Below are 22,930 nucleotides of genomic sequence, written 5' to 3'. Positions count from 1 at the left end.
CAGCAGAGAAAATCAGAACTACTCCATATATTCCCAGCCCAGCAACATCCCTAGAGGTAAATCCTCTCACCTGCTGTATCTGGGGGCTTTCTGTTTCCAGTCGATTCATAAAAAAGGAGGCTAACTTCCCCTGTGGTTAGGGAGGGTAGGAGAGAGAGAAACAGAGACAAAATAAGATTTATATACTACGTTCACAATGTATGAACATGAGGAAGAGGACAAGACGACCTTACTACTAGGGAACAGGGTCAGACCCGAAGCATTTTGGCATAGACACATGGGCACTCAGAAGAATATCAGAGGATGCAGCAGGGCAGGAGTGGGGCACATCAAGCAAACGGTAGTGAAACTCTGTATTGGCGTCTCAGAACTAAAGTAGGAGACTGCTGTAGAGCAGGGTTACGGTGCAGTGAGAAAAATCACAGGGAGCATTTAATTTTAATAAGTAAAAGGTTTTTGCCGAACTTACCCGCAAAGAGCCACAGGCTCGGGGATAAAAGGTCATACATGCCTTCATTCCTTCCAAAGCTGGAGCCTGGCACTGCCCAAGGAGAGGGGGAGTAAGATTATTATATAGGCGGGTGAAGGCTTCAGGCACACTTGCTTATTTGAGTGCAACTGACAATCTATTAAGCATTCTAAGGGCCACTGGATGGTTACGGCCCCAGAAAGAAGGGGGAGAAATAGCTTCTAAAGCTCAACCTAAAAACCATTTAATAGAACTGCACATAAATTCATGAAATATTTTGGTAAAAGAAAAAAAAAAAAAAGAGACCGATATTCAGCGGGAGATAACCAAGTAGAGCAGTGGTTCTCAACTCTGTACTGGGGACCCCCCAGTCAGTCGGGTTTTCAATATATCCCTAATGAATATGCATGAGAGAGATTTGCATATAATAGAAGTGACAGGTATGCAAATCTCTCATGCATATTCATTAAGGATATCTTGAAAACCTGACTGGCTGGGGGGGTCCCCAGGACAGGGTTGAGAACCACTGAAGTAGAGGAAGCTCCTACCCCAATATCTCCTGCTGACCTGGTCATAGCACATAACCAAATAGTGACAATGAACATTCAGGCAGACTGCTACAGCTCTATACGGTTAGTGCCACAGTGGTATGGGGTAGAGCCTGGAGTAACGGGGTTAGCAGCGATTTTCAGTCTGCTAACTAGGTAATTCTCCGGATAGTTACAGCAGCAAGAGACTGTCTGAGCTTTAACCGGGTAGCAGTCTGGGTATTTCTGGCAGCCGATGCTCAATTAGGTCCAGGCTGTGGCAGGTAGTGCCTTAAAAATTGCTGACTGCTGCTGGCTGAGTAGTTGGCCATATATCTATTTATATCCACATCGGGTCTAAGTCAGCAGAGTGGGAGGAGGAAGTGACTCAATGTGCAGTGGTTAGTTCACGTTACATTAACCATGTCATGAGATAAACTCTGTTTGACAGAGCTTACAATCTAATCCGACAGACAAACAGGACAATTGGGGGGTAGAGAATTACAGAGGGATTGCCAAAATAGACATGAGTACTTTACAAGTGAGTTAGTTAGGAGTTAAAAGCAGCCTCCTCCTGTCACATGATCTCTCTGGGGGAGGGGAGAACCACAGCTTTGCAGAATTCAGCACAGCAAGTACAGAATTCTGCATGTTCTGCAGGGGTGGGGAATTCCATGCAAATCTCTGCTGCACAGTTGTGCAGGAGTCCTCTAAGAGTAATGTATATACAAACACTCCAGCCTTACACCGCATTCTGAAGCCACTGTTATCATCCTTAAAACAACTCCCTCCCAGGAGCGTAGAAGTCTCACCTCAGGCTTGAGGTCTAGCAGAGAGGTGAGAAGTCCTGGAATGAGATTCATTGAGATTTCTCGGGACAGAGCAGGAAGCAATGAGGAATATTTCAGGAGGTCATGCAGGACAAGCACAGCCAGCTCCATCGTTGGTGGTAGGTCTTGAGACTGAGATGCAGAGGGAGATAGATCAGACCATTACTGAGGCAAAGTGAAAGGAAGAGGGGTACAGGCACTGAGCAGGATACCTGCTACTGCAAAACAGAAAAATACCGTTCCAAAATTTTAAAATTTGTCCATTCAGTTAAGCTGTCTCAGTAAGAGAGGTACCTTGCCCTGTCCTCCTCTACCTTCCCCCAAAGTCAGTATGTTTGAGGAAGGTATAACCATGTGTCCCCTCTCCTTAGAGAATTACATTGGCTTCCAGTCCATTTCAGAAGTCAATTTAAATGCATTTGTATTGCATTCAAGATCTTATTTGGCCTCTGTATCACTCTTGTCCCTTAGGACTGTAATGTGTGCAAATCTCATCTGGCTAGGAGCTCTCAGAGATTAAAACTTTCCTTTCCTTCCCTTAAGGGGAAAATTATATCTAGCATAAAAAAACTTAGCCATTCTTTTTCCTACAAACTAACCGAGCTTTGGAATAACTTGCCACTCTCGCTAAGAAGCTTATCTTTCAGGAAGGCTCTAAAGACAGTCTTGTTCACCAAACGTTATGGAAATTAATTTTGTATTACTCTATTCTTAATGTTAACCGAGTCGAGCTCCAAATTGGTTGATGACCTGGTATATAAAACTAAGTTTTAGTTTAGTTTAAGGTATCTAACATCCTTATACCATCCATCCTGTTTCAGAGACATTTCCCCCCCCCCCCAACACTGAGATGCTCTGGTGAGATCTTACTTGTATAATATGCTGGACACTCCGAAGCCAGGACACACAGTGCTGCTGAAAATGATCCGTTGGACTTTCCGCCGCAAGCAGCGAAAGAAGACACAATCCTTCAAACCTGAAAACAGAATTTATTTATTTAGAAAAAGGTCTATATTGCCTCCCTGGAAAAAGCTGTAGCTTTTAGGTGGACTATAAGTTTTTTAAATACATAAATAAAAACTCAATAAATTCACAAGAACACAATGTAAGCACATTACCACTTTATGTATTCAGAAAGCGCAGTAGCACAGTCTGATCTTGTGTTTCTAATGTATCTATAATATACTCACACATATACTGCTACAGTGACTGACAAGGACTCCTAAGGATAGGAGGCGAAGGAGGCAAGCTGGGGAGTGGTCGTCCCTATGGCTAGGCTCTGGTCTCCAGGCTCCACTTCCTGGGGAAGTGCCCCCTAGTGGGTATAACTTACCCTTCACCTCACCCCCCCCCCAGTAACACTGAAATCTATGGGTAAAACAAATACCAATATTTCTTCCTTACCGCGTCTTGATAGAATTCAGACGAGCACTGCTGATTCCAGTCAGGCCTCCAATGGCTGTAGAGCTCTGCAAAATGAAAGCAGATGAAGAGAGGTAGAATCACACATCGGCAAGGACAGAGCAGCACCAGAAAGTCCCGGCAATTGTTGCTAATGGGGCCGTGGAAAAGGAAAAAAGTAGGATGGAAAAGAAACTAGAAGGAAGGGAGAAGATGCCTGAAAAGATGGGGAAAGAGCTGAGAGGGAAATGGGGTTGGAAGAAAAAAGTGCCCAGAAGCAAAGGAGGAATTTCCCCAAAGAGAGGAGGAAAGTAACAAAAAAAACCCAGAAACGGCAAAAAGAGTAAAAAAAAAAAAAGTTCCCTTATTTAAATTTACAGACATCTTTATCAAAATGACTGTACTTTGTACAGCCTTCCATCCTGACTGAAGCATATTAGGATCTCAGTCTTTTTTCCTAAAAATGTAATAATATACTCTCTCATGTGTTCTGCTGATCAAACTCTACTCGAAAATTATTGTTGTTAACCCCTGTTCCCTACTATTGGTTTGTTACATTGTTTTGTTTATATCAGTCATTATGTATTGCTAACCACCTTGAAATAATTGTTGAAAGGCAATACTGTATACCAAACACAATGAAATAAATCAATATGCTCACAGCAGTTATAAAACAAAAAAACGATCAAATATGATACATAAAGCCAAAAACATATAATACATAGAAAATTCCACATATTTTCTCTCCGTGTTATAAAAGAAAATTTCTCAGTTTGGATATTTAATTTCCCCAAGTCTGAGGCTTAAGCACGAACAGCTTCTGGTAAAAAGTACAGCCACCTTCTGCTATTAAATTGAAATGAAGAGCTCCAAAGTCAGAGCAGCCACCTGCAGAAGAAAGGACCAAAAACCTAAGACAGACCCTGTCTCTCCTCAGCCTAAATGACCTGCCCTAACACCTGATGAACTTGAGGGAAGTCTGCCCCACCTTGCTGGACACAAGTAGCAGTAGCAGCCATTGGAGGGGGATAGGACAGGTGCTCAGAAGGGCTTGAAATGAAAGGAGGGGGAGAGATCATCTGCTCAAACTCAAGGGTGGGAGACTTCATGGTAAAATCAGGAAATATTTCTTCCCTGAAAGGGTGGTTGATCGTTGGAATAGTCTTCCACGTCAGGTTGTCGAGGCCAGCAACGTGCTCGACTTCAAGAGAAAATGGGATAAACATGTGGGTACACTCCGTAAAAATGCTTAGGGGGAGGGTTCTTTGAGTGGGCAGACTTTTTGGACCGACGGCCCTTTTCTGCCGTCATACTCTATGTTTCTATGTTTCTCTATCCATCCTCCCACTAGAGCAGTGGTCTCAAACTCGTGGCCCAGGGGGCCACATGCGGCCCGCCAGGTATTATTTTGAGGCCCTCGGTATGTTTATCATAATCACAGTTTCTTGATCATATGTTTCTTTAACTATAAATTACAATATTATTAAGACTTAGCCAAAAGGAAAGATTTATCAACTATAAAAAGTTTTACCTCATACAAAACTATCATTTCTTTAATAAGACATTAACTATTTTTTTCTGAGGCCCTCCAAGTACCTACAACTACAAAATGTGGCCCTGCAAAGGGTTTGAGTTTGAGACCACACAGAAACATAGAACATGACGGCAGAAAAGGGCCATGGCCCATCTAGTCTGCCCACACTAATGGCCCACCCCCTAACTACCTCTATGAAGAGATCCCACATGCCAATCCCATCTTTTCTTAAAATCTGGCACGCTACTGGCCTCAATTACCTGTTGTGGAAGATTATTCCAACGATCAACCACCCTTTCGGTGAAGAAATATTTTCTGGTGTCGCACTGCACTAGAGGAAAAGAGTCACTTACTCCCCCCCCCCCAAGATATACTGCAGCTTCTACTGATCTGAATGGCCCAATTTGATGCCCAGCACATGCACAATAGTTCCTCTCTTGGAAGAACCCCAGCCAAATAGGGTCTTCAAGCTATTCAAAATAAATCACAAGCAAAAAAAAAACCTGACTGACTGGAGGTGGGAGCAGGGGAGGAAGAGGAGCAGATCCCACCAAGACAGGTAGGAGATGTTCCAGAGGTGAGATCACCCCCTCCCCCCCAAAAAAAACAAAAAACCTGATCCGTTAGTAGGAGCTGATAAAGTCACCAACCAGATTTAGAAAAACCAGAAGAGTTGATTTTGGTTATGATATCTTATCTAATTGCTTTTTTATTTGGGGGGGAGTTGATTTTTGCTATATGCAATCAGTTAGAGCTGATGGATAATAATGGATTGAGGAAGTCAGGACATGAAAAAAAATGGCTGATTCAATCCAAGAAGACTGTTACAAGGACAGATTAGGAGGAGTGTAGCAAAGTTTCAGAAAAAGATACTTAGGACCCTAACAGATTTTCATTCTATAGCATAAGGCAGGGGTGCCCACACTTTTTTGGCTTACGAGCTATTTTTTAAATGACCAAGTCAAAATGATCTACCAAAAATAAAATTTTTAAAAACACAAAGTACACTGTATGCAGAATGTTAATTATCATTTGTATTCGGGGTTTTTTTCAGAGGTCAAGGCAGATGACTTTAAAATATGCAATGTCACCTCAGTAACAACTATACAAAAATAGACAAGTATACCACCTCCCTTTTTACTAAACCACAATAGCAGTTTTTAGCGCAGCAAGCTGCGTTAAATGCCCCTCAATGCTCCCAACGCTCATAGGCTCCCTGCATTAAAAACTGCTATCGCGGTTTAGTAAAAAGGGGCCATAGTGCAAAATATTAGAGAATGACACGGGGAAAAATCTGTCCCTGTCACCGCCCCGGCCCACCATCCTCTGCACCGCCCCGTCACTGCCGTTCCCTTCACCGCCCCATCACCGTCACCCCTTTCACCGCCACTGCCATCCCATTCACTGCCCCGTTGCCGTCCCCGCAGCATCCATATAAGCCTTAGTACTGTAATATTTAGCTTATTCCTTTCTTATAAATCAAAGTTCCTGCTGCTGAACTAGAGTTCAACACTGTCCTTGCCTAAACAACAAATCCTACACATAAGGGATTATGGACGAGATGGTTCACAGGAAGCATATGAAAAAACTGGTATATAAGAGCTGGAAACAGTTACTCATCCCATAACTAATTATGACATTATGATGAATGAAAACTTCTATACAGAAAGGCACAATAAAGTTGCATTGGAAACTCTGTAAATATTATAACATTGCTGTGCCAGATAAACACTGGGATCAAGACCCTAAGAGAATTATGGAGAATAAAGAGGTTATGATCACCTGTGGCATCTCCATTCTAACCATAATAAGGATGGATGCAAGGAAAACCAGACATAATATAATAAGAGAAAAATACTAGAACAGAACTGATTATAGATGATTTAAACTGCTTTAGGATATAAGCGGTATATTAAACATAAACGATTACTCTGAACTATGTAGGGAGAGAAAGAAGATGCTCAAGTATCAAAATTGCAATCAGACCAAAAATATGTTGCAGAAAGATAAAGAAATATCTCATTGTTTTGAATGTCACAGATTTGATTTAAAGGAATTTTCAAACACACCTTTTTAGGATGTAAAAAAAAAAAATATACAGGTTACATCCAATGGACTTCCATAAGGAAGCTCTGACACAATGGAAGTTAGCAATAATTTGAGAAATCGTATTTCTCATATCTTAGATTACCACTGAGGTTCCTTACTGTCATGGTATGTGCAAAACAAATCCATTTGGAGATATTGCCCCCCACCCTGTTTTACTAAAGTGCGATAAGCAGTTAACACATTAGCACGGTAATTAAACCATGGTGATATACAACAGCACTATCTTTTATTTTAGAGGAAGGGGGAACTAGGTAAGTTATAGGCAAAGAATGGGTATAGGCTGCACACTGCAGCTAGTGTTTAGTACTTACTGCATATTGCCACTTGTGTTAACTTGGATGTATTAAAGCCTCCTCAACAGAGGGGGGTTAAGTGCATCTGCACTAACTGTAAACAATTGGTGTAAACTAATTAAGGACCAATATGGACTCTTAGTCCATCACTTCAAAGCAGATCAAGGAAGAATTACCTAATGGTTAGTGCAACGGCTTGAGAGACCCAGGTTTGATTCCCACTGCAGCCTCTTAGGAATCTAGGAAGGTCACTTAACCCTCCATTACCCCAGGTTCAAAGTAAGCACTTGTACGATTATTTCAGTTATATTTGCACACATTATCAAGTTGCACGTATAAGCATATTTCGTATCTGTTGCCTTATGTCTCAAGCTGCGCATCGGGGTATGTACCAGTATGTGTATATTGTATACGTTGCATTAGTCTATGAATGCACCAAGCACGCGCGCTCCTCACCTGTGCCCGAAGCCCCCCATGCTCCCGTAAACCCCGCACTAACCCTGGCAGCAGGAGCAAGGGAGCCGGGGTCGTAGCGCCAGGCCGGTCCCCGCGGCGAAGGAGACCGGATACGCTTTCCACCAGCTGCTCCCACACCTCATGTGTGGCCACAGCCGCCATTTTCCCTCCTGCCTACGTCATTAACTGGTGACAGGGTACCATCCCCTTTCGCCCCACCGCCTCCGTTCCCTTAGCAACTCCTTTGTGACGCCACAAAAGGGCGACATTGCCGCCAAAGAGGCGCGGAGAAAAGGTAGGACGAGCGGACTTCGCAGCAGCCTATGGTCGCGCGGCACTGGAGTCTCTTGTCCTATGGGATACGAAGAAGGGGCTCGGGGGTCCACTTGAGCGACGTCTACTGGAGCCTATAGTAGCACGATTAGACTTTCTCCGTCCTATGAGGTGCGGCAAAGGACGAGGGGGGCGGGCATTTTAGAGAGGGGGTGAGTCCTTTGCTGGTTACGGGGTTGCAGGGCTTCTGCCGCGAAGCTGGGAGGAAGCGGCTACCGCACGCACAAGCGCTTGCAGGAGGGGGCGCACGCCTCCGGTGCTAAGCAGCGACCACGCGGTAACAATGACGTCAGCCTCCACTAAGGTATTGTACCAGCGGGCAAGCGCTGTTCCCATTGGTCGACGCGGTCTCCCGCCCAGAGAGTTCGCCGTCGGCGACCGGGAGCGGGCCTGGACTGATGTCATGGAGAAGGGCGCCTTGGGACTTGTAGTCTTGGGGAAAAGGACGGTTAGGCTAACGATGCCGGGACTTTCCGGCCTTTTAATTCACTGCTTGCCAGGTCCAGATCCTACATGTCCAGTTGTAGTGCTGCTGCCTTTCTTTCAGGAGTAAGCTAATAGGTCCCAGGAGCTGTGCAAGGGCATACAAAACTGCTAAGTTACCCAGTTCCAGGAAGGAGACATTTGTTTTGGCTAGTCCTTGCTTGGATTTTACATACCAAAACGGTCTGGGATTTGTAGTGCCTGATTTTATCTATTAAAATCAGTGCTGCAAGTCCCAGAATGCACCATGATGGGGGTGGTCAGAAATCCAGGGGTGGCCAAAATCTCCATTCTGGAACTGGGTAATTTGGCATCTCTGTGCTTATATCTGTACAAGGGATAGGCTGGTCATCTAGGCTTGGCTTTACTCCCAGTACACAGGATTTATTAATCGTCTTTTCATGAAGATTCTCTGACTCTTTAAGTATTTCCTCTATCTGCTTCAGCAGGCTCACAATCTACCGTAACTGGTACTTGGATAGAGCAGTGACTTGCACAGAACAGGTTGGGATCAAACCCTGCTGATAATATACATTAAATTTGCATACACTCCGCAAATAATTTTAATAAAATTTGCTTTTGAGCATTGGAGGGCAGTGTTTCAGTGCTGTTCTTGTGCTATTCGTTTTAATGTCCAACTTCTGAGCATTCCCCTACAGGAGTGGAAAATACTACACTGCAAAACCAGACCAACACTATGCTCCCATCCTTGGAGCTTATTCAAGGCCTCCTTATCCACTCAGTTGCTCTGTTATTCCAAACCACTATGTTACCCAGTTCCAAGAAGGAGAATTTGTTTGGCCAGGTTTCATTTTTTTTAACATTGCTTTCCAATGCAAAGTCTGCCTATATTATTTGCATGCACCAGGATGGGGGTTGTAAGAAATCCAGGACTAGAAGATAGGTGGTATACAAATTTTTGAAATAAATAAATTGCCCCTTGGAGGTTCATTTTCAAAGCACTTAGACACACAAAATATCATAGGTTTCTATTTATTTAGATTTATATCCAATCCTCCCCTAAGAGCTCAGAAAGGCTAAATCACAGTGCTAAATCTAGTTTACATGTATTGTACCTACCTCACTATCCCAAACGGGCTCACAATCTAACTAAAATGCCTTGGAGGCTTAGAGAAAACCATCAATTAGATTAAGATAAATAGAAAAGAAGGAAGAAGACCCCCAGAGAAATTTAAAACATTGTTAACAAGGTACCTAGAAGAAGAATTAAGTAATGTGGGTAGAGTAGAAAATCTTACAAAATAAATATAAATACAATATCAAGCAGAAATGAAGGAAGTAAAAAACAGCAGAAATTAAACAAAACCAAAGACAATAGAATAAAATAAGTTAAAAATTCCAGTCTGTTTATAGATCAAGGTTTCATTCCAGTCCAATAGAGTATCACATCCACCTCATCTTCACCCATAGAAGGCCGACAGAGCAAGGAAGGATCCAAGGTAGAAGAGCAGTAAGGAGAAACTCTCTGGAACGCCAACACAAGTCATCAAGATGTGTAATCATCACGCCAGACTCCCCGCAGTCATCGCAGGAGGCAGCTTCAGGCAGAGAACACCAGGCAAGGCTACTGATGAGAGCCCGCAGACCCAATAGAACACAGCAGTTATATTCAAAATGCTGCACGACGGTTACCGGCTGTGGTACTCTGCAAATGAGCCCCTAAATAATCTTTCCTGGAATTGGATAACTTTGCAGCCCTGTGGTTTTTATAGACTTCCACTTTCCATTCCATTAAGAAAATTTTCCTAATATTAAAACCTGATTCTTCTCCCCTCCCTTTTGAACCTTCGGTCATAACCTCATGTTCCGTAAATTTCTCTAGGATGCTTATTGTGTATTCTTAATACTTTTGAGCTAGTTGAATGTTTATCATTACCCCAGCTACATTCCCATCTCTTCTTTCTTCAGAGTAGTGGTTCTCAAACTTGTCAGTCTGCTTTCAGGATATCCCTAATGAATATGCATGAGAGAGATTGCTTGTCTGTCACTTCAATTATACATATAGCTCTCATGCATATTCATTAGGGATAACCTGAAAAGCAGGCTGGCTTCTGGTCCCTCAGGGCAGGTTTGAGAATCACTGCTCTAGAACCTTGGTCTTTAATCCCAGTCCCTGAGGGGTATCAAAGGGCCAGGATTTCAGGATATTCCTAAATGTGGGTATGCAAATATATTAGAAATATCCTGAAAACCTGTTCCATTGATGGCTCTCAAGGACAGGGAGTGAAGGCCAGCCCTTGGGACACACCAAACCACTCAGATTTTTAGCATAGCCACAATGAATACGCATGGTGCAGTACACAATTGTACATATCCAAGGAACAATAATAAGTGATGCATAGTGCCAGCCTCAGAAGTCAGGGCAGACCAGATCAGACTGTTGTCCAGGCTCTTGCATATTCTCACCTCATGGTTTGTTTGTTTTTTTTCTTTCTCTCATAAAAGGTGGGTGAGATTTTCTCTGCAGCTGGAGCTGCTTTCACAAAGCTGGGGGAACTGACGATGCAGTTACATCCAGTGGCTGACTCCTCACCTGCAGGGTATGTTCGTCCTCATTGCTTTTCCAGGTCTGGTATCTGCCTCTTCCATTCTAGAGTTTGTGATAGTGGCCTTGTGTCTTCCTAAGAGAGGATGGATAAAGTGCAGAGTTGATTCCCCTCTACAACCAGTTGTTTCCCATGTAACATGTTTTCTTCTGATTTTTTTTTTCTCCCATCTCAAAGTCTGATGAGTTGAAGGATTGATGTGAAATCTTTGCAGGCGGTTAGTCTCGGGACATTTTCTGCTAGGGATGAGATAGAGGGTGGTATAGGGCATCAAGGGCATATCTCTTTGGGTGCTTAGTGGACTGGGGGTGCTGCTTGTTCTGGGGCAATCTCTTCAAATGGGTTGGTCTTGCCTGTACCAAATTAAGTAACTCCGGTCCTCAAGTGCCATAGGTACATCATATTTTCAGGATATCCACAATGAATATGCATGAAAACCTGATGGATTAGTGACATTCAAGGACTGGAGTTGCCTACCCCTGGCCTATACCATGACAGTAATAAACCTCATTCCTAAGCCTCTTCTGCGCTGGGGATCTTAGGGTGTATTATCAGCCTTTATCCCCATCGTTCTGACCCTCTCTATCTCTTTTTCTCTCCCCTTTGTTTCTTTTCAGTGCCAAGTGGACAGACACAGAGATTGAGATGTTACGAGCAGCTGTCAAGCACTTTGGGGAAGATTTAAATAAAATCAGCACTGTCATCAAAGACAGAACTGTGTAAGGAGAGGAAAGGAGGGGCAGAAGTGGACAGAAACAAGGAGGCCAGGGAATGGGAGGTTGATGGTAGAGAGCCTCAGATGTGAGTGGGGACAGGACCATGAAAGGAGGAGGGGTGGGGGCAGCAACAGAGAATGCCTTAAGGTAAAGAGACAAATACATGCAATAAATTCCTTCTGTTTCTGATAGTCCTGTGCCTTTCTCCACAGGGCGCAGATAAAGACCACGGTGAAGAGGAAAATCTATGAAGACAGCGGCGTGCCTCTCCCCTCCGAGTCGCCCAAGAAGTCCCAGAAGAAAGCTCAGATGACATCCTCATCAAAGCCAGCGGTGATCACGGTGCCCACATCCCAAGCAGTGCTCAGCAGCTCCATGCAAGACCCACCTGCACCCACCATGAAGAAACAGAAAACTTCAGGTACTTCCGGCAACATAGGCATCCCTCGCATACAATTTCAGAATTATAAGAGCGGTAAAGAGTAATGGATTTGATAGCTGTCTTTCTGAAGTTCAACTAAAGTGGTTTACATCCTCTATAATAAAACCCTAAGCGCGCATGCGCACTTAGGGTTTTGTTATTCCTGTAGCGTGCTGTGTCCTTCCGTGGCCGCATTCTATGTACGGCGCACGGCGGCTGTCGGCCCGTGCAGGCCGCAGCGGTTTGAGGCAGCTGTCGGCGCGTGCAGGCAGTTGACCTGTGGCGGTTTGAACGGGAACGGCTGGAGGGTGTTGTGCGGATGCTGACAGGACAGGAGGGCAGATGCGAACGGAACGGAAGCTGGATGCTGGACAGGGGGAGCAGGTAAGGGGTGCTGCTGGACACAGGGGAGGTTAAAGGAAGGGAGAAGGGCTACTGCTGGACAGGGGGAGCAGGCAAGGGGTGGTGGTAGACAGCTGAGGAAAGAGAAAGAGAGAAAGAAAGAAAGACACACACATCTATTCTAGCACCCGTTAATGTAACGGGCTTAAAGACTAGTTAGAGAATAATGCAGTGACAAAATTCCCGTCTCCATGGATTTTCACCCATTATTGATTAAATCCACATCTTATACACATTATAGAAAACTTCTGAAGACTTCTTTTTTCCAAATTTTTGACTAACTAATCTGTGTACTATATTTTCTTTTTTTTGTATTTTCTCATAGTATAATCTTTTGTTAACCGCACTGAACTTAAGGTTATGCGGTCTAGAAATTTGCTATTATGTTATGTTATGTCATTCTTTAGTGTTTGTTTCAACCTCAGTCCTTCTACACAAGCATTCTTCAATACAAGGCTTGTGGGTCAATGGCTGGGCCCATTCATACTCTGAACTTCCCTCTCTCCTTAAAGAATGACATGGGGATGGTTTCCCACGGTTATCCGCGGGGACACGAATGGTGATGAATTTTGTTACCATATCATTCTCTAATTACTGTATCATTTCTCTGTCCCTAGTGGGCTCACAATCTAAATTTTGTACCTGGAGCAATATTTATGTTTATGGAGGGTTACGTGACTTGCCCAGGGGCATAAGAAGCTGCAGTGAGAATCAAACTCATTTCTTCAGGCTTTCAATCCACTGTACTAAGAGACTGCCCACCCCTCCTATCAGTGGCATAAGAACATACCGCTGCTGGGTCATACCAGTGGTCCAGCATGCCCAGCATTCCACTGAAGCGGCGGCCCTCTGGTCAAAGACCTGCACCCTAACTGAGACTAGCCCTACCAGCGTACATCCTTGTTCAGCAGGAACTTGTCTAACATTTGTCTTGAATCCCTGGAGGATGTTTTCCCCTATAACAGACTCCAGAAGAGCGTTCCAGTTTTCTACCATTCTCTGGGTGAAGAATAACTTCCTTACATTTGTACGGAATTTATCCCCTTTCAACTTTAGAGAGTGCCCTCTCGTTCTCCCTACCTTGGAGAGAGTGAACAACCTGTCCTTATCTACTAAGTCTATCCCCTTCAGTACCTTGAATGTTTCGATCATGTCCCCTCTCAATCTTCTCTGTTCGAGGGAGAAGAGGCCCAGTTTCTCAGGGATCTCACGTATGAAGAAAGGCTAAAAAAACTGCGGATGTACTCACTGGAGGAGCGAAGAGAGAGGGGGGACATGATTGAGACCTTTAAGTATATCACGGGGCGTATAGAGGTGAAAGATGATATCTTCAGTCTTACAGGGCCCTCGGTAACCAGAGGACACTCGCTGAAAATCAGGGGAGGGAAATTTCAAGGTGATGCTAGAAAATACTTCTTCACTGAAAGGGTGGTCGATCATTGGAACGAGCTGCCTCTGCAGGTGATTGAGGCCAACAGCGTGTCAGATTTTAAGAGAAAATAGGATATTCACGTGGGATCTATAGGGGAGTAAAAGTCGGGGAGTGGGTCATTGGTATGGGCAGACTCGATGGGCTATGGCCCTTTTCTGCCGTCAATTTCTATGTTTCTATGTTTCTCTAATCTTTCGCTGTACGGCAGCTCCTCCAACCCCTTAACCATCTTAGTCGCTCTTCTCTTTGCCCTGATCCAGCCAGACAAGTAAGCTCTTCCCCCAGCATTCCGTTGGAAAAATCAATCTGCTTGCTTTTAAATATCATCAGAAGTAAGAGATCAACTGCTTTTACACCTAAGCAGCACCAAGACCAGCCGCCACTATCGAGAGCCTTTGTCCCAATCCTGCCAGGCGTGTGTGCTCTTCACCATACAATTCGTTGGAGAGATCAATCTGCCTGCTTTTAAATATCAGCAGCATTGGGAGATCAACTGCTTTTACACCTAAACAGCACCAAGACCAGCCGCCACTATCGAGAGCTCCTCCCCTTATATCCCGTTTAAGAGATCAATCTACCTGCTTTAAATATCAGCAGCAGTAGAAAAACAACTGCTTCTTTAGCACTCTCCAGACCAGTAGAGGTTAACTTTACGAATGGGTATATATCTAATCATGACCAGCAGGTGGAGACTGAAAACAAAACTTTGGGACAGTATATCCTAGCCCCTCCTCTCTATTTCCCTCAGTCTTCTTTCAGTCTCCAGCAGGTGTTGAGTGATCTGTACCCATCTCCCTTGGTAGGGCTGTTGGAATTTGTTTAGGGGGTTTATTGTCCCTGTTTTTAGCCGGACGGAGCTTGGGCGGACTCTGTTTGGGGGTTCGTCCGACCTCGGGGGTGTCAAACCCGGCGGGTCACGAGCGGGGTCCCTCCCCCCACTTCCTCCACCTCCCCACATTTTTTTAGAGGAGCCTCAGCAGTAAGCCTTGCCCCCTAAATCAAGCAAGGCTATTGCTTTGAGAGCCTGTGGAGTCTGTTCTGTAAAAAAAAAAAAAAAAAAATCCTGAGGTAGTGCTGGTCTGGAGGGTTGTATCCCTTTAAGAAAACTGTATTTTACTGTAATTTTTCAACTAACCGGCACTTTTTTACAGCTAGGTCGCGTATGGAGCAATGAGCACTTCTAAAGGGAAAAAGTGCTCATTGTGCTCCAGACGCGAGGCACTCGCGGCCGGCCTGTGCAAGCGGTGTTCAGGCCGGTGCGGTGGAGGAGCTCCGTCGGCAGCGGCTGCAGGCGCCCAGAGCTCCCCGCCGATGGTGCCTCGCGAGTCGGCAGGGAACGGTGGGGAAGCCCGGTCTTCTCCGTCCGCCCACGGAGGGAATCCCCAAACCGCCGACGGTCGGGTTTTAGAGGATTCCCTCTCAGCTGATTTTTTGACAGCTGATGCCGGCTTGCCTGCTTTAGCGGCTGAGACTATTCAGGTTTCTCAGCCGCTTCAGGCTATGGAGGGAGCTTTTTTGGCGGGAAAACCGCCATCTTCTCTGTCTGGCCCCTCCATTTTGTCTTCCACCTCAGGTGACCTTCCCCCTGTTTTGACTATGCAGGGGCAAGGTTCTGCTGGGTCCCCTGCTGTGGCAGGGAGTCCCTTGGGACCCTCGGGGGGGTTTTCTCCTGAATTTTTCTTTTCTTTATGCAGAGCCTATTTTCAGGCGGCTGGGGGTCCCGGTTGCGCCCAGGGGGTTTCGGGGGGTGGGTTTTCCTCCGCGCTCCCTGCGGCTTTGCCTCTTTCGTCTGGCGTGACGTCCCCTCCGCCGCCTCCAAGCGTCCGCGGGTGTCGTGGGACGAGACTTTGTGGTCGGAGGAACGGGTCGGTCTGGAGGAGGACCTGGACCCTTCTGAGGAGTTCCAGGACTCTCTGGAGGGGACGGAAGCTGGCGGCGGGTTGTCGGATTTCCCGTTCTCCAGTGACGAGGCGTCCGTGGTGCGTCTTTTTCAGAAAGATGAGCTGCCTGACCTTATTCAGCAGGTTTCTTCGGTCTTGCGTTTTGAGGACGCGCCGCCGGAGACTCCGCGTGTGGGGGACCCCCTGTTGCGGGGGATCCGTTCCGTTTCCCGCTCTTTTCCTATGCATCAGGATATTCGAGATATTATTCTGGAGCAGTGGAAAACGCCGGAGACGCCGTTTCGGCTGGCGCGCAGCATGGCTCGCCTGTATCCCATTCCTGAAGGGGATCGGGCTACGTTAGCTTCGCCGGTCGTGGATGCGGTGGTCTCGGCAATTTCCAAGCGGCATACCGTGCCTGTTGAGGGCGGTTCTGCCTTGCGGGACCCTGAGGAGCGCAAATTGGAGAGCATCCTTAAGCAAAATTTTCAGGTCTCTGCCTTTGGGGTCCAGGCGGCTATTTGTGGGGGACTGGTCGCTCGCGCCGTGTTTCGGTGGGCGGAGCGGGTCTTGGATCGAGAGTCTGACGACTGGTCTCTGGTGGATCAGGAGGTAGCGAAGATTGAGATGGCGGCCTCTTTCCTCTCAGATGCTCTATATGACTTGGTGCGGATCTCGGCTAAGTCTATGGCTTTTGGCGTGGCCGCAAGGCGTGTGTTGTGGCTGCGCGCTTGGGCGGCGGATGCTGCGTCCAAAGCTAAGCTTACTAAATTTCCCTTTCGGGGGTCGTTTTTGTTTGGAGAGGACTTGGATAAGTTGATTCAGACTCTGTCGGACTCGAAAGTTCCCCGTCTGCCGGAGGACCGTGCCCGCCCGGCGTCTCGGGGGGGGTGCGGCCCGGGGGCGTTTGCGGGATTTTCGCAAGTATCGCCCTGGGCGTGGGGCTGCTTCTTTCCAGTCTCCGGGATTTTCCCGGGGTCGGTTCTTCCAGCGTATGCAGCCCTTTCGGGGGGCCCGTCGGGGGGCAGGGAATCCCTCCGCCGGTTCCCCCGCTTCCCGTCCTGCACAATGACGCCTTGCCGGCGCCCCCTTTGGTTCCGGTGGGGGCCCGGCTGCGCGAATTTTTCCCCAAATGGGCCGAGATCACGTCCGATCAGTGGGTTCTGGAGGTGGTGCGGGACGGTTATGCCCTGGAGTTCGCCCGCTCTCTGCCGGATTTTTTCCTCGCTTCTCCATGTCAGACTCCGGGGAAGACGCAGGCTTTTCGCCAGACCCTTCAGCGCTTGCTAGATCTCAGGGCAGTTGTTCCGGTGCCCCCTCCGGAGTGGGGCACGGGCAGGTACTCCATTTACTTTGTGGTGCCCAAAAAGGAGGGGACCTTTCGGCCCATCCTCGATTTAAAAGGGGTCAACAGGGCTCTCAAGATTCCCTCTTTCCGTATGGAAACTCTGCGGTCGGTCATTCTGGCGGTTCAGCCGGGGGAGTTTCTCACTTCTCTCGATCTGACGGAGGTCTACTTGCATGTTCCCATTCGGGCCTCTCATCAGCGTTTCCTGCGCTTTGCGATCTTGGGTCGGCACTTTCAGTTCTGTGCGCTTCCCTTTGGGCTGGCCACGGCTCCTCGGACGTTCACCAAGGTGATGGTGGTCGTCGCGGCAGCCTTGCGGTCGGAGGGCATCCTGGTACACCCCTACCTGGACGACTGGTTAATTCGGGCAAAGTCGTTGCAGGAAAGCTCCCGGGTTACTGCTCGGGTGGTGGAGTTTCTCCGGTCGCTGGGCTGGGTGGTCAACCTTTCCAAGAGTCGGTTGGTCCCGGCTCAGCGTCTGGAGTACCTAGGGGTGCTGTTCGACACCTCCTTGGGGAAGGTCTTCCTCCCAGAGGGCCGGGTGAGCAAATTGCAATCTCAGATTCGCCTGCTTTTGGCGTCCCGGTGTCCTCGGGCGCGAGATTTCCTCCAGGTCTTGGGGTCGATGGCGGCGTCCCTGGACGTGGTGAGGTGGGCGCGGGCCCACATGCGTCCTCTCCAGTATGCTCTGCTCCGGAGGTGGTCTCCCCAGAGGCACGGGATGGATGTTCCGGTTCCCCTGCGAGGCTTGGCGCGCTGCAGTCTGCGTTGGTGGCTCCAGACCCCTCACCTAGTTCAGGGGGTGGGTCTGGATCTCCCGCAGTGGACGGTGCTCCTGACGGATGCGAGTCTCCTGGGTTGGGGGGCTCAGTGTTTGGGTCACTCAGCTCAGGGCACCTGGTCCGCGGAGGAGGCCGCCTGGTCGATCAACGTGTTGGAGACCAGAGCGGTCCGTCTGGCGCTGTTAGCTTTCCACTCCCTGTTGCTGGGCAAGTCGGTCAGAGTGCTGTCGGACAATGCCACGGCGGTGGCTTATGTCAATCGTCAGGGGGGCACCAAGAGCACTCAGGTGGCGCAGGAGGCGGCTCTGCTCATGGTTTGGGCGGAATCCCATCTGCTGGACCTCTCGGCCTCTCATATAGCCGGAGTAGAAAATGTTCAGGCAGATTTCCTCAGTCGTCACTTCCTAGATCCAGGAGAGTGGTGTCTCGGCGCCGAGGTGTTTCAGTTGATAGTGCAGGCTTGGGGGCAGCCCCTAATGGACCTGATGGCCACGGGTGGCAACGCCAAAGTGCCTCGCTTCTTCAGTCGTCGCAGGGACGGCCTGGCCGAGGGTCTGGATGCTCTGGTCCAGCAGTGGCCAACGGAGGGGCTGTTGTATGTGTTCCCTCCTTGGCCGCTGGTGGGCAGAGTGCTTCTTCGCATTGTTTACCATCCGGGTTTGGTGGTGCTGGTGGCGCCGGATTGGCCTCGCCGTCCGTGGTATGCGGATCTGGTGAGACACCTGGTAGCGGATCCTCTTCCTCTGCCTCTCTCGGACGACCTTCTGATGCAGGGTCCCATTCCCATGTTCGACCCGTCTCCCTTCTGTCTTACGGCGTGGCTCTTGAAAGGGGTCGCCTTAGCAAGAAGGGATATTCAGACAAGGTGATCTCTACACTGTTGGGGTCCCGGAGGCTTTCTACCTCTCGGGCTTATGTGCGGGTTTGGCGTCTCTTTGAGGAATGGTGTCGGGCGCGGGGAGTGACCTCTTTTCGCGCTTCTCTGCCTAACATTCTGGAGTTCTTGCAGGATGGCCTGGATAGAGGCCTGGCTTGGTCTTCTCTCCGGGTTCATCTTGCGGCCCTGTCGGCTTTTCGAGGGTTGGTGTCAGGTCAGCGTTTATCGGCTCTTCCTGATGTGATTCGGTTTTTGCGGGCGGCCAAGTTGCTTAGGCCTCCCCTACGGCCCTCGGTTCCCTCTTGGGATCTTAATCTGGTTCTCTCTGTTTTGGTGCGTCCGCCTTTCGAGCCCTTGGACAACTGTTCTTTGAAGGACCTTACTTTGAAGGCGGTCTTTTTGGTGGCCATTACTTCTGCTAGGCGTGTTTCTGAGCTGCAGGCTTTCTCTTGTAGGACTCCCTTCTTGGAGTTTTCTAGGGAGCGGGTCGTCTTGCGGCCTGTTCCTTCCTTTCTGCCGAAGGTTGTTTCTCCTTTTCATGTCAATCAATCGGTGGTTCTCCCGGTCTTGGGTGGTCGGGAGGGCTCTTCTGAGCAACGGCAGCTGCGCAAGTTGGATGTCGGTCGGGTCCTTCGCTCTTATGTGCAGCGGACCCAGGAATTCCGGAAGTCCGATCATCTCTTTGTCCTCCTGGCGGGTCCTCGTCGGGGAGCTGGCGCTTCTAAGGCTACTATTGCGCGCTGGATCAAGGAGACGATTGCTTCCGCTTATCTTCTGAAACAGCAGCCTGTTCCGGAGTTTCTCAAGGCTCATTCCACTCGGGGTCAGGCGGCTTCTTGGGCTGAGTCGTCGCTCGTGCCTCCTGTGGATATTTGTAAGGCTGCGGTTTGGTCCTCCTTGCATTCCTTTGTTCGTCATTATCGGGTTGATGTGCAGGCGCGTCGGGACGCGGTGTTCGGTGAGCGTGTACTGGTATCGGCCCTTCGGGGGTCCCGCCCGTGAGAGGGACTGCTTTGGTACGTCCCATTCGTAAAGTTAACCTCTACTGGTCTGGAGAGTGCTAAAGAAGGAGAAATTAGGTTCTTACCTGCTAATTTACTTTCTTTTAGCTTCTCCAGACCAGTAGAGGTCCCCACCCTGTCTGTTGTTGTTGTTGTTGTTGGGGCTGTTGCGCGGGCAGTTTTTGGTTTTTGCTGCGGGTTCTAGTATTTTTCTAGGGCCGGGGAGAATTGAAGAACAGCGGCTGTGGCTCGGCTGGCTTAGCTGGCGAGCTGTGGGGACATTCTTCCTTCGGGAATTTCTCCTCTGCATTTTCCAACAGCATTTTGGGTTTGTTATTTGTTACTCTTTTCGGAGTATTGTTTTTTCTCTCTGTTGTTTTCCAGTTCTTGGTTCTGCTTGGCTATTCGGCAGACTGAGGGAAATAGAGAGGAGGGGCTAGGATATACTGTCCCAAAGTTTTGTTTTCAGTCTCCACCTGCTGGCCATGATTAGATATATACCCATTCGTAAAGTTAACCTCTACTGGTCTGGAGAAGCTAAAAGAAAGTAAATTAGCAGGTAAGAACCTAATTTCTCCTTTTACATACAAGCAGCAGCGAGACCTACCGCAACCACCAAGAGCCCACAGACCCGATCCTGCCAGGATTGTGAACTCCTCCCCCTGCAGTCCATTGGAGAGATCAATCTGCCTGCTTTTAAATATCAGCAGCAGTGGAGATCAACTGCTTTTACACCTAAGCAGCAACGAGACCAGCCACAACCACCGAGAGAACACAGACCCGATCCTACCAAGAGTGTGAACTCTTCCCCCCCTGCAATCCGCTATGAAGATCGACTGTTGGCTCCGGGCGGCTTTCCCGCAGAGGAGAGAATCCTGCATTCACCGTGGGCCTCATCTGGGGCAGCCTCCTTGGAGCGGCTGGGGCACGGGCAGTGTGTCTGGGAGGGAATGCATGGATGGGAGAACATCGCAGGGGAGGAGACATAGACATCCTGGGACTGTCGGCCAAGTCTCTTCCCTGAAGAAGCCCTTTTTCTGGAAACGTCATCGCTCCTCCTAAACTTACTTGCTCCACTTCATCACTGACGCTGAAACCGTGGATTGAAGACAAAGTTTTATTTTATTTTTCTTTCCAGCTTATGATTTATCTTTAATATTATCTATTGTTTTGCATTTTGTCTTTGTTTTGTTCTATTTCTATCATTTAAATTTCTCCAGAATTCTACTGTTCAACGTCTCCCCCTTCTGCTTCTATTCCTTTCTCTCCTCTCTTCTACCTCCCAAAGTATTTAGATCAATGCTGTCTTGTTAAAATGTTTATTTTATTTTTATTTTTCCTCTAACTCTACTTTTCACTTCTCTATTACCCTCCAGGTACTTTAGTTAGATTGTGAGCCTTCGGGACAGTAAGGGAATTATCCCAGGACAAGCAGGCATGATATTCTCACATGTGGGTGACGTCATCTACGGAGCCCCAGCGCGGACAGCTTTTCAAGCAAACTTGCTAGAAGTTTCAAGTTTGCACACTGCACCACGCATGTGTCTGCTTCCTCGCCCACTAGAGGGCGCGTTCCACCTCGTGGTCCTCAGTTCATTTTTTTCCGCGGAGCCAGTAAGCCCTGTGGATTGTGAGCTCCTAATCTTTTTTGTGTCGCTGCTTCCTGACACCGCGTCTGATTGTTTCGGTCGCTGTGCTTTTCGATTTTCTGTGTCGTTTTTATTCTGTTCTTTTCTTTTCAAAAAAAAAAAATTTTTTTCTTCTCGTTGGGCTCCGGGGGCTCCCGGCAGCCGTGGCCGCGGGACGTCGATCGTTCCCGGCCAGTTTCGTCGTTGATGTCCCGTCCTGTAACGGGTTTCAAAAAGTGCAGCCGGTGCGAGAGGCTGCTCTCTATTACAGACCCCCACCGGTGGTGCATCATTTGTCTGGGCCCGGAACACCCTACCACCTCGTGCGATCGCTGTTCCACCTTTCAGCCCAGGGCTCTCCGTCGCAGGAGGGCCAGAATGGCAGAGTTGTTTACGGCGGACCCCGTGGTGAAGGCCTCGACGTCGGCCTCGGCTTCGGCCCCGGCCTCGACCTCGGCCTCGACGACCTCGGGGCCCTCGGCCTCTCCTCGCCCTTCGACTTCCAAGTCGACCTCGGGAACGAAGACTACCTCGGGTAAGTCCTCCTTTCCATCCCCTACAGGGTCTGCAAAGAAGCCGTCCTCTGCTTCGACCAAGGCGGGTGGGTCGTCCTCGGCCCCGCCTCGGGCCCCGCCCGTGCAAGCCCCGAGGGAACACTCGAGACCGAGGTCGCCCTCCAGGGAGCATGCCCCGGATTCGGACCTCCCGACTTTCGTCGGGATCCCGGCTTTCCAGGAGCTCCTCAGAGCGCTCATATCAACGGAGCTGTCGGGGGCCCTGGAACAGCTGCAACGGGCTTCGACCCCGGCGGCTGTTGCCTCGGTGGCCTCGGCCTCGGCGACCTCGGCCTCGGGTGCCGGGGCTCCCTCGACCTCGGAGACCGGGGCTCCTCCGACCTCGGTCTCGGCTGTCGAGGCTCCGCCCGCCTCGGCCTCGGCTTCGGTCTTACCATCGACCGCGGGGGATCAGCCGGAGCGTAGCGTGCGGCCCCGGGACAGGATGCGTCGGGTCCGCCGCATTTCCTCGTCGTCGTCCTCGAGGTCCTCCCGGGGGTCTTCGCCCTCGCCTCGGACTCGCTCGAGGCGCCGGCCGAGGAAGCCGAAGCGCTCACGGGGTTCGCCTCGAGGGCGCGGTCGGTCTTCCCCGATCGGGGGCGAGGCGTTGCGGGTGTCGGAGTTGCGCATTGACAATCCGAAGCTTCTCCGCTCCCCGGCGCGTCGGGTGTCCCGTTCTTCCTCGCCGAGGAAACGGGAGGGGGCTCTCGTCCCCCGGACCCCGGGGTCCTCGCCCCGGGCCTCGTCGAGGCGGACTCATTCTCCTACCCCCTCGAGGCCTGTGGAGAGGACATCGTGGGGCTCGGGGTCAGGGAGAGATCCCTTGTATTATTCGCACGAGGCCTCTCCGGTTTCCTCGGCGAGAAAGTCGAGATCTCCTTCCCCGC

At 48.9% G+C, this 22,930-nt stretch overlaps 2 protein-coding genes across 11 annotated transcripts in view; one reads left to right on the top strand and one right to left on the bottom strand.

The window, feature by feature from the left end:
* PELP1 (proline, glutamate and leucine rich protein 1) overlaps positions 1 to 22,930 on the bottom strand; it is an 81,516-nt gene that overhangs the window by 22,069 nt on the left and 36,517 nt on the right. The window contains exons 1-6 of one of the 3 annotated variants that reach the window (XM_033923502.1): positions 7,620 to 8,049; positions 3,231 to 3,295; positions 2,697 to 2,802; positions 1,809 to 1,958; positions 470 to 541; positions 71 to 130 (exon numbers count right to left, since the gene is read on the bottom strand). In XM_033923502.1, the coding sequence (XP_033779393.1) occupies positions 71 to 130; positions 470 to 541; positions 1,809 to 1,958; positions 2,697 to 2,802; positions 3,231 to 3,295; positions 7,620 to 7,781 (615 nt within the window). In that variant the 5' untranslated portion in view covers positions 7,782 to 8,049. Of the gene's footprint in view, positions 1 to 70; positions 131 to 469; positions 542 to 1,808; positions 1,959 to 2,696; positions 2,803 to 3,230; positions 3,296 to 7,619; positions 8,050 to 22,930 lie in introns of those variants that run through there. The other 2 variants (XM_033923504.1, XM_033923503.1) reach the window with 2 other exon arrangements.
* The window catches only part of C16H17orf49 (chromosome 16 C17orf49 homolog), a 47,519-nt gene continuing 32,517 nt past the window's right edge, over positions 7,929 to 22,930 (top strand). Inside the window, exons 1-5 of one of the 8 annotated variants that reach the window (XM_033923508.1) lie at positions 7,981 to 8,063; positions 9,867 to 10,014; positions 10,902 to 10,996; positions 11,620 to 11,721; positions 11,931 to 12,139. In XM_033923508.1, coding sequence (XP_033779399.1) covers positions 8,059 to 8,063; positions 9,867 to 10,014; positions 10,902 to 10,996; positions 11,620 to 11,721; positions 11,931 to 12,139 — 559 coding nt within the window. In that variant the 5' untranslated portion in view covers positions 7,981 to 8,058. Of the gene's footprint in view, positions 8,064 to 8,093; positions 8,257 to 8,354; positions 8,502 to 9,866; positions 10,015 to 10,901; positions 10,997 to 11,619; positions 11,722 to 11,930; positions 12,140 to 22,930 lie in introns of those variants that run through there. The other 7 variants (XM_033923510.1, XM_033923506.1, XM_033923505.1 and 4 more) reach the window with 7 other exon arrangements.

This window comes from Geotrypetes seraphini, chromosome 16, assembly GCF_902459505.1.
Source record: "Geotrypetes seraphini chromosome 16, aGeoSer1.1, whole genome shotgun sequence".
NCBI lineage: Eukaryota > Metazoa > Chordata > Amphibia > Gymnophiona > Dermophiidae > Geotrypetes > Geotrypetes seraphini.
This window is presented reverse-complemented; position numbering and strand designations above follow the sequence as displayed.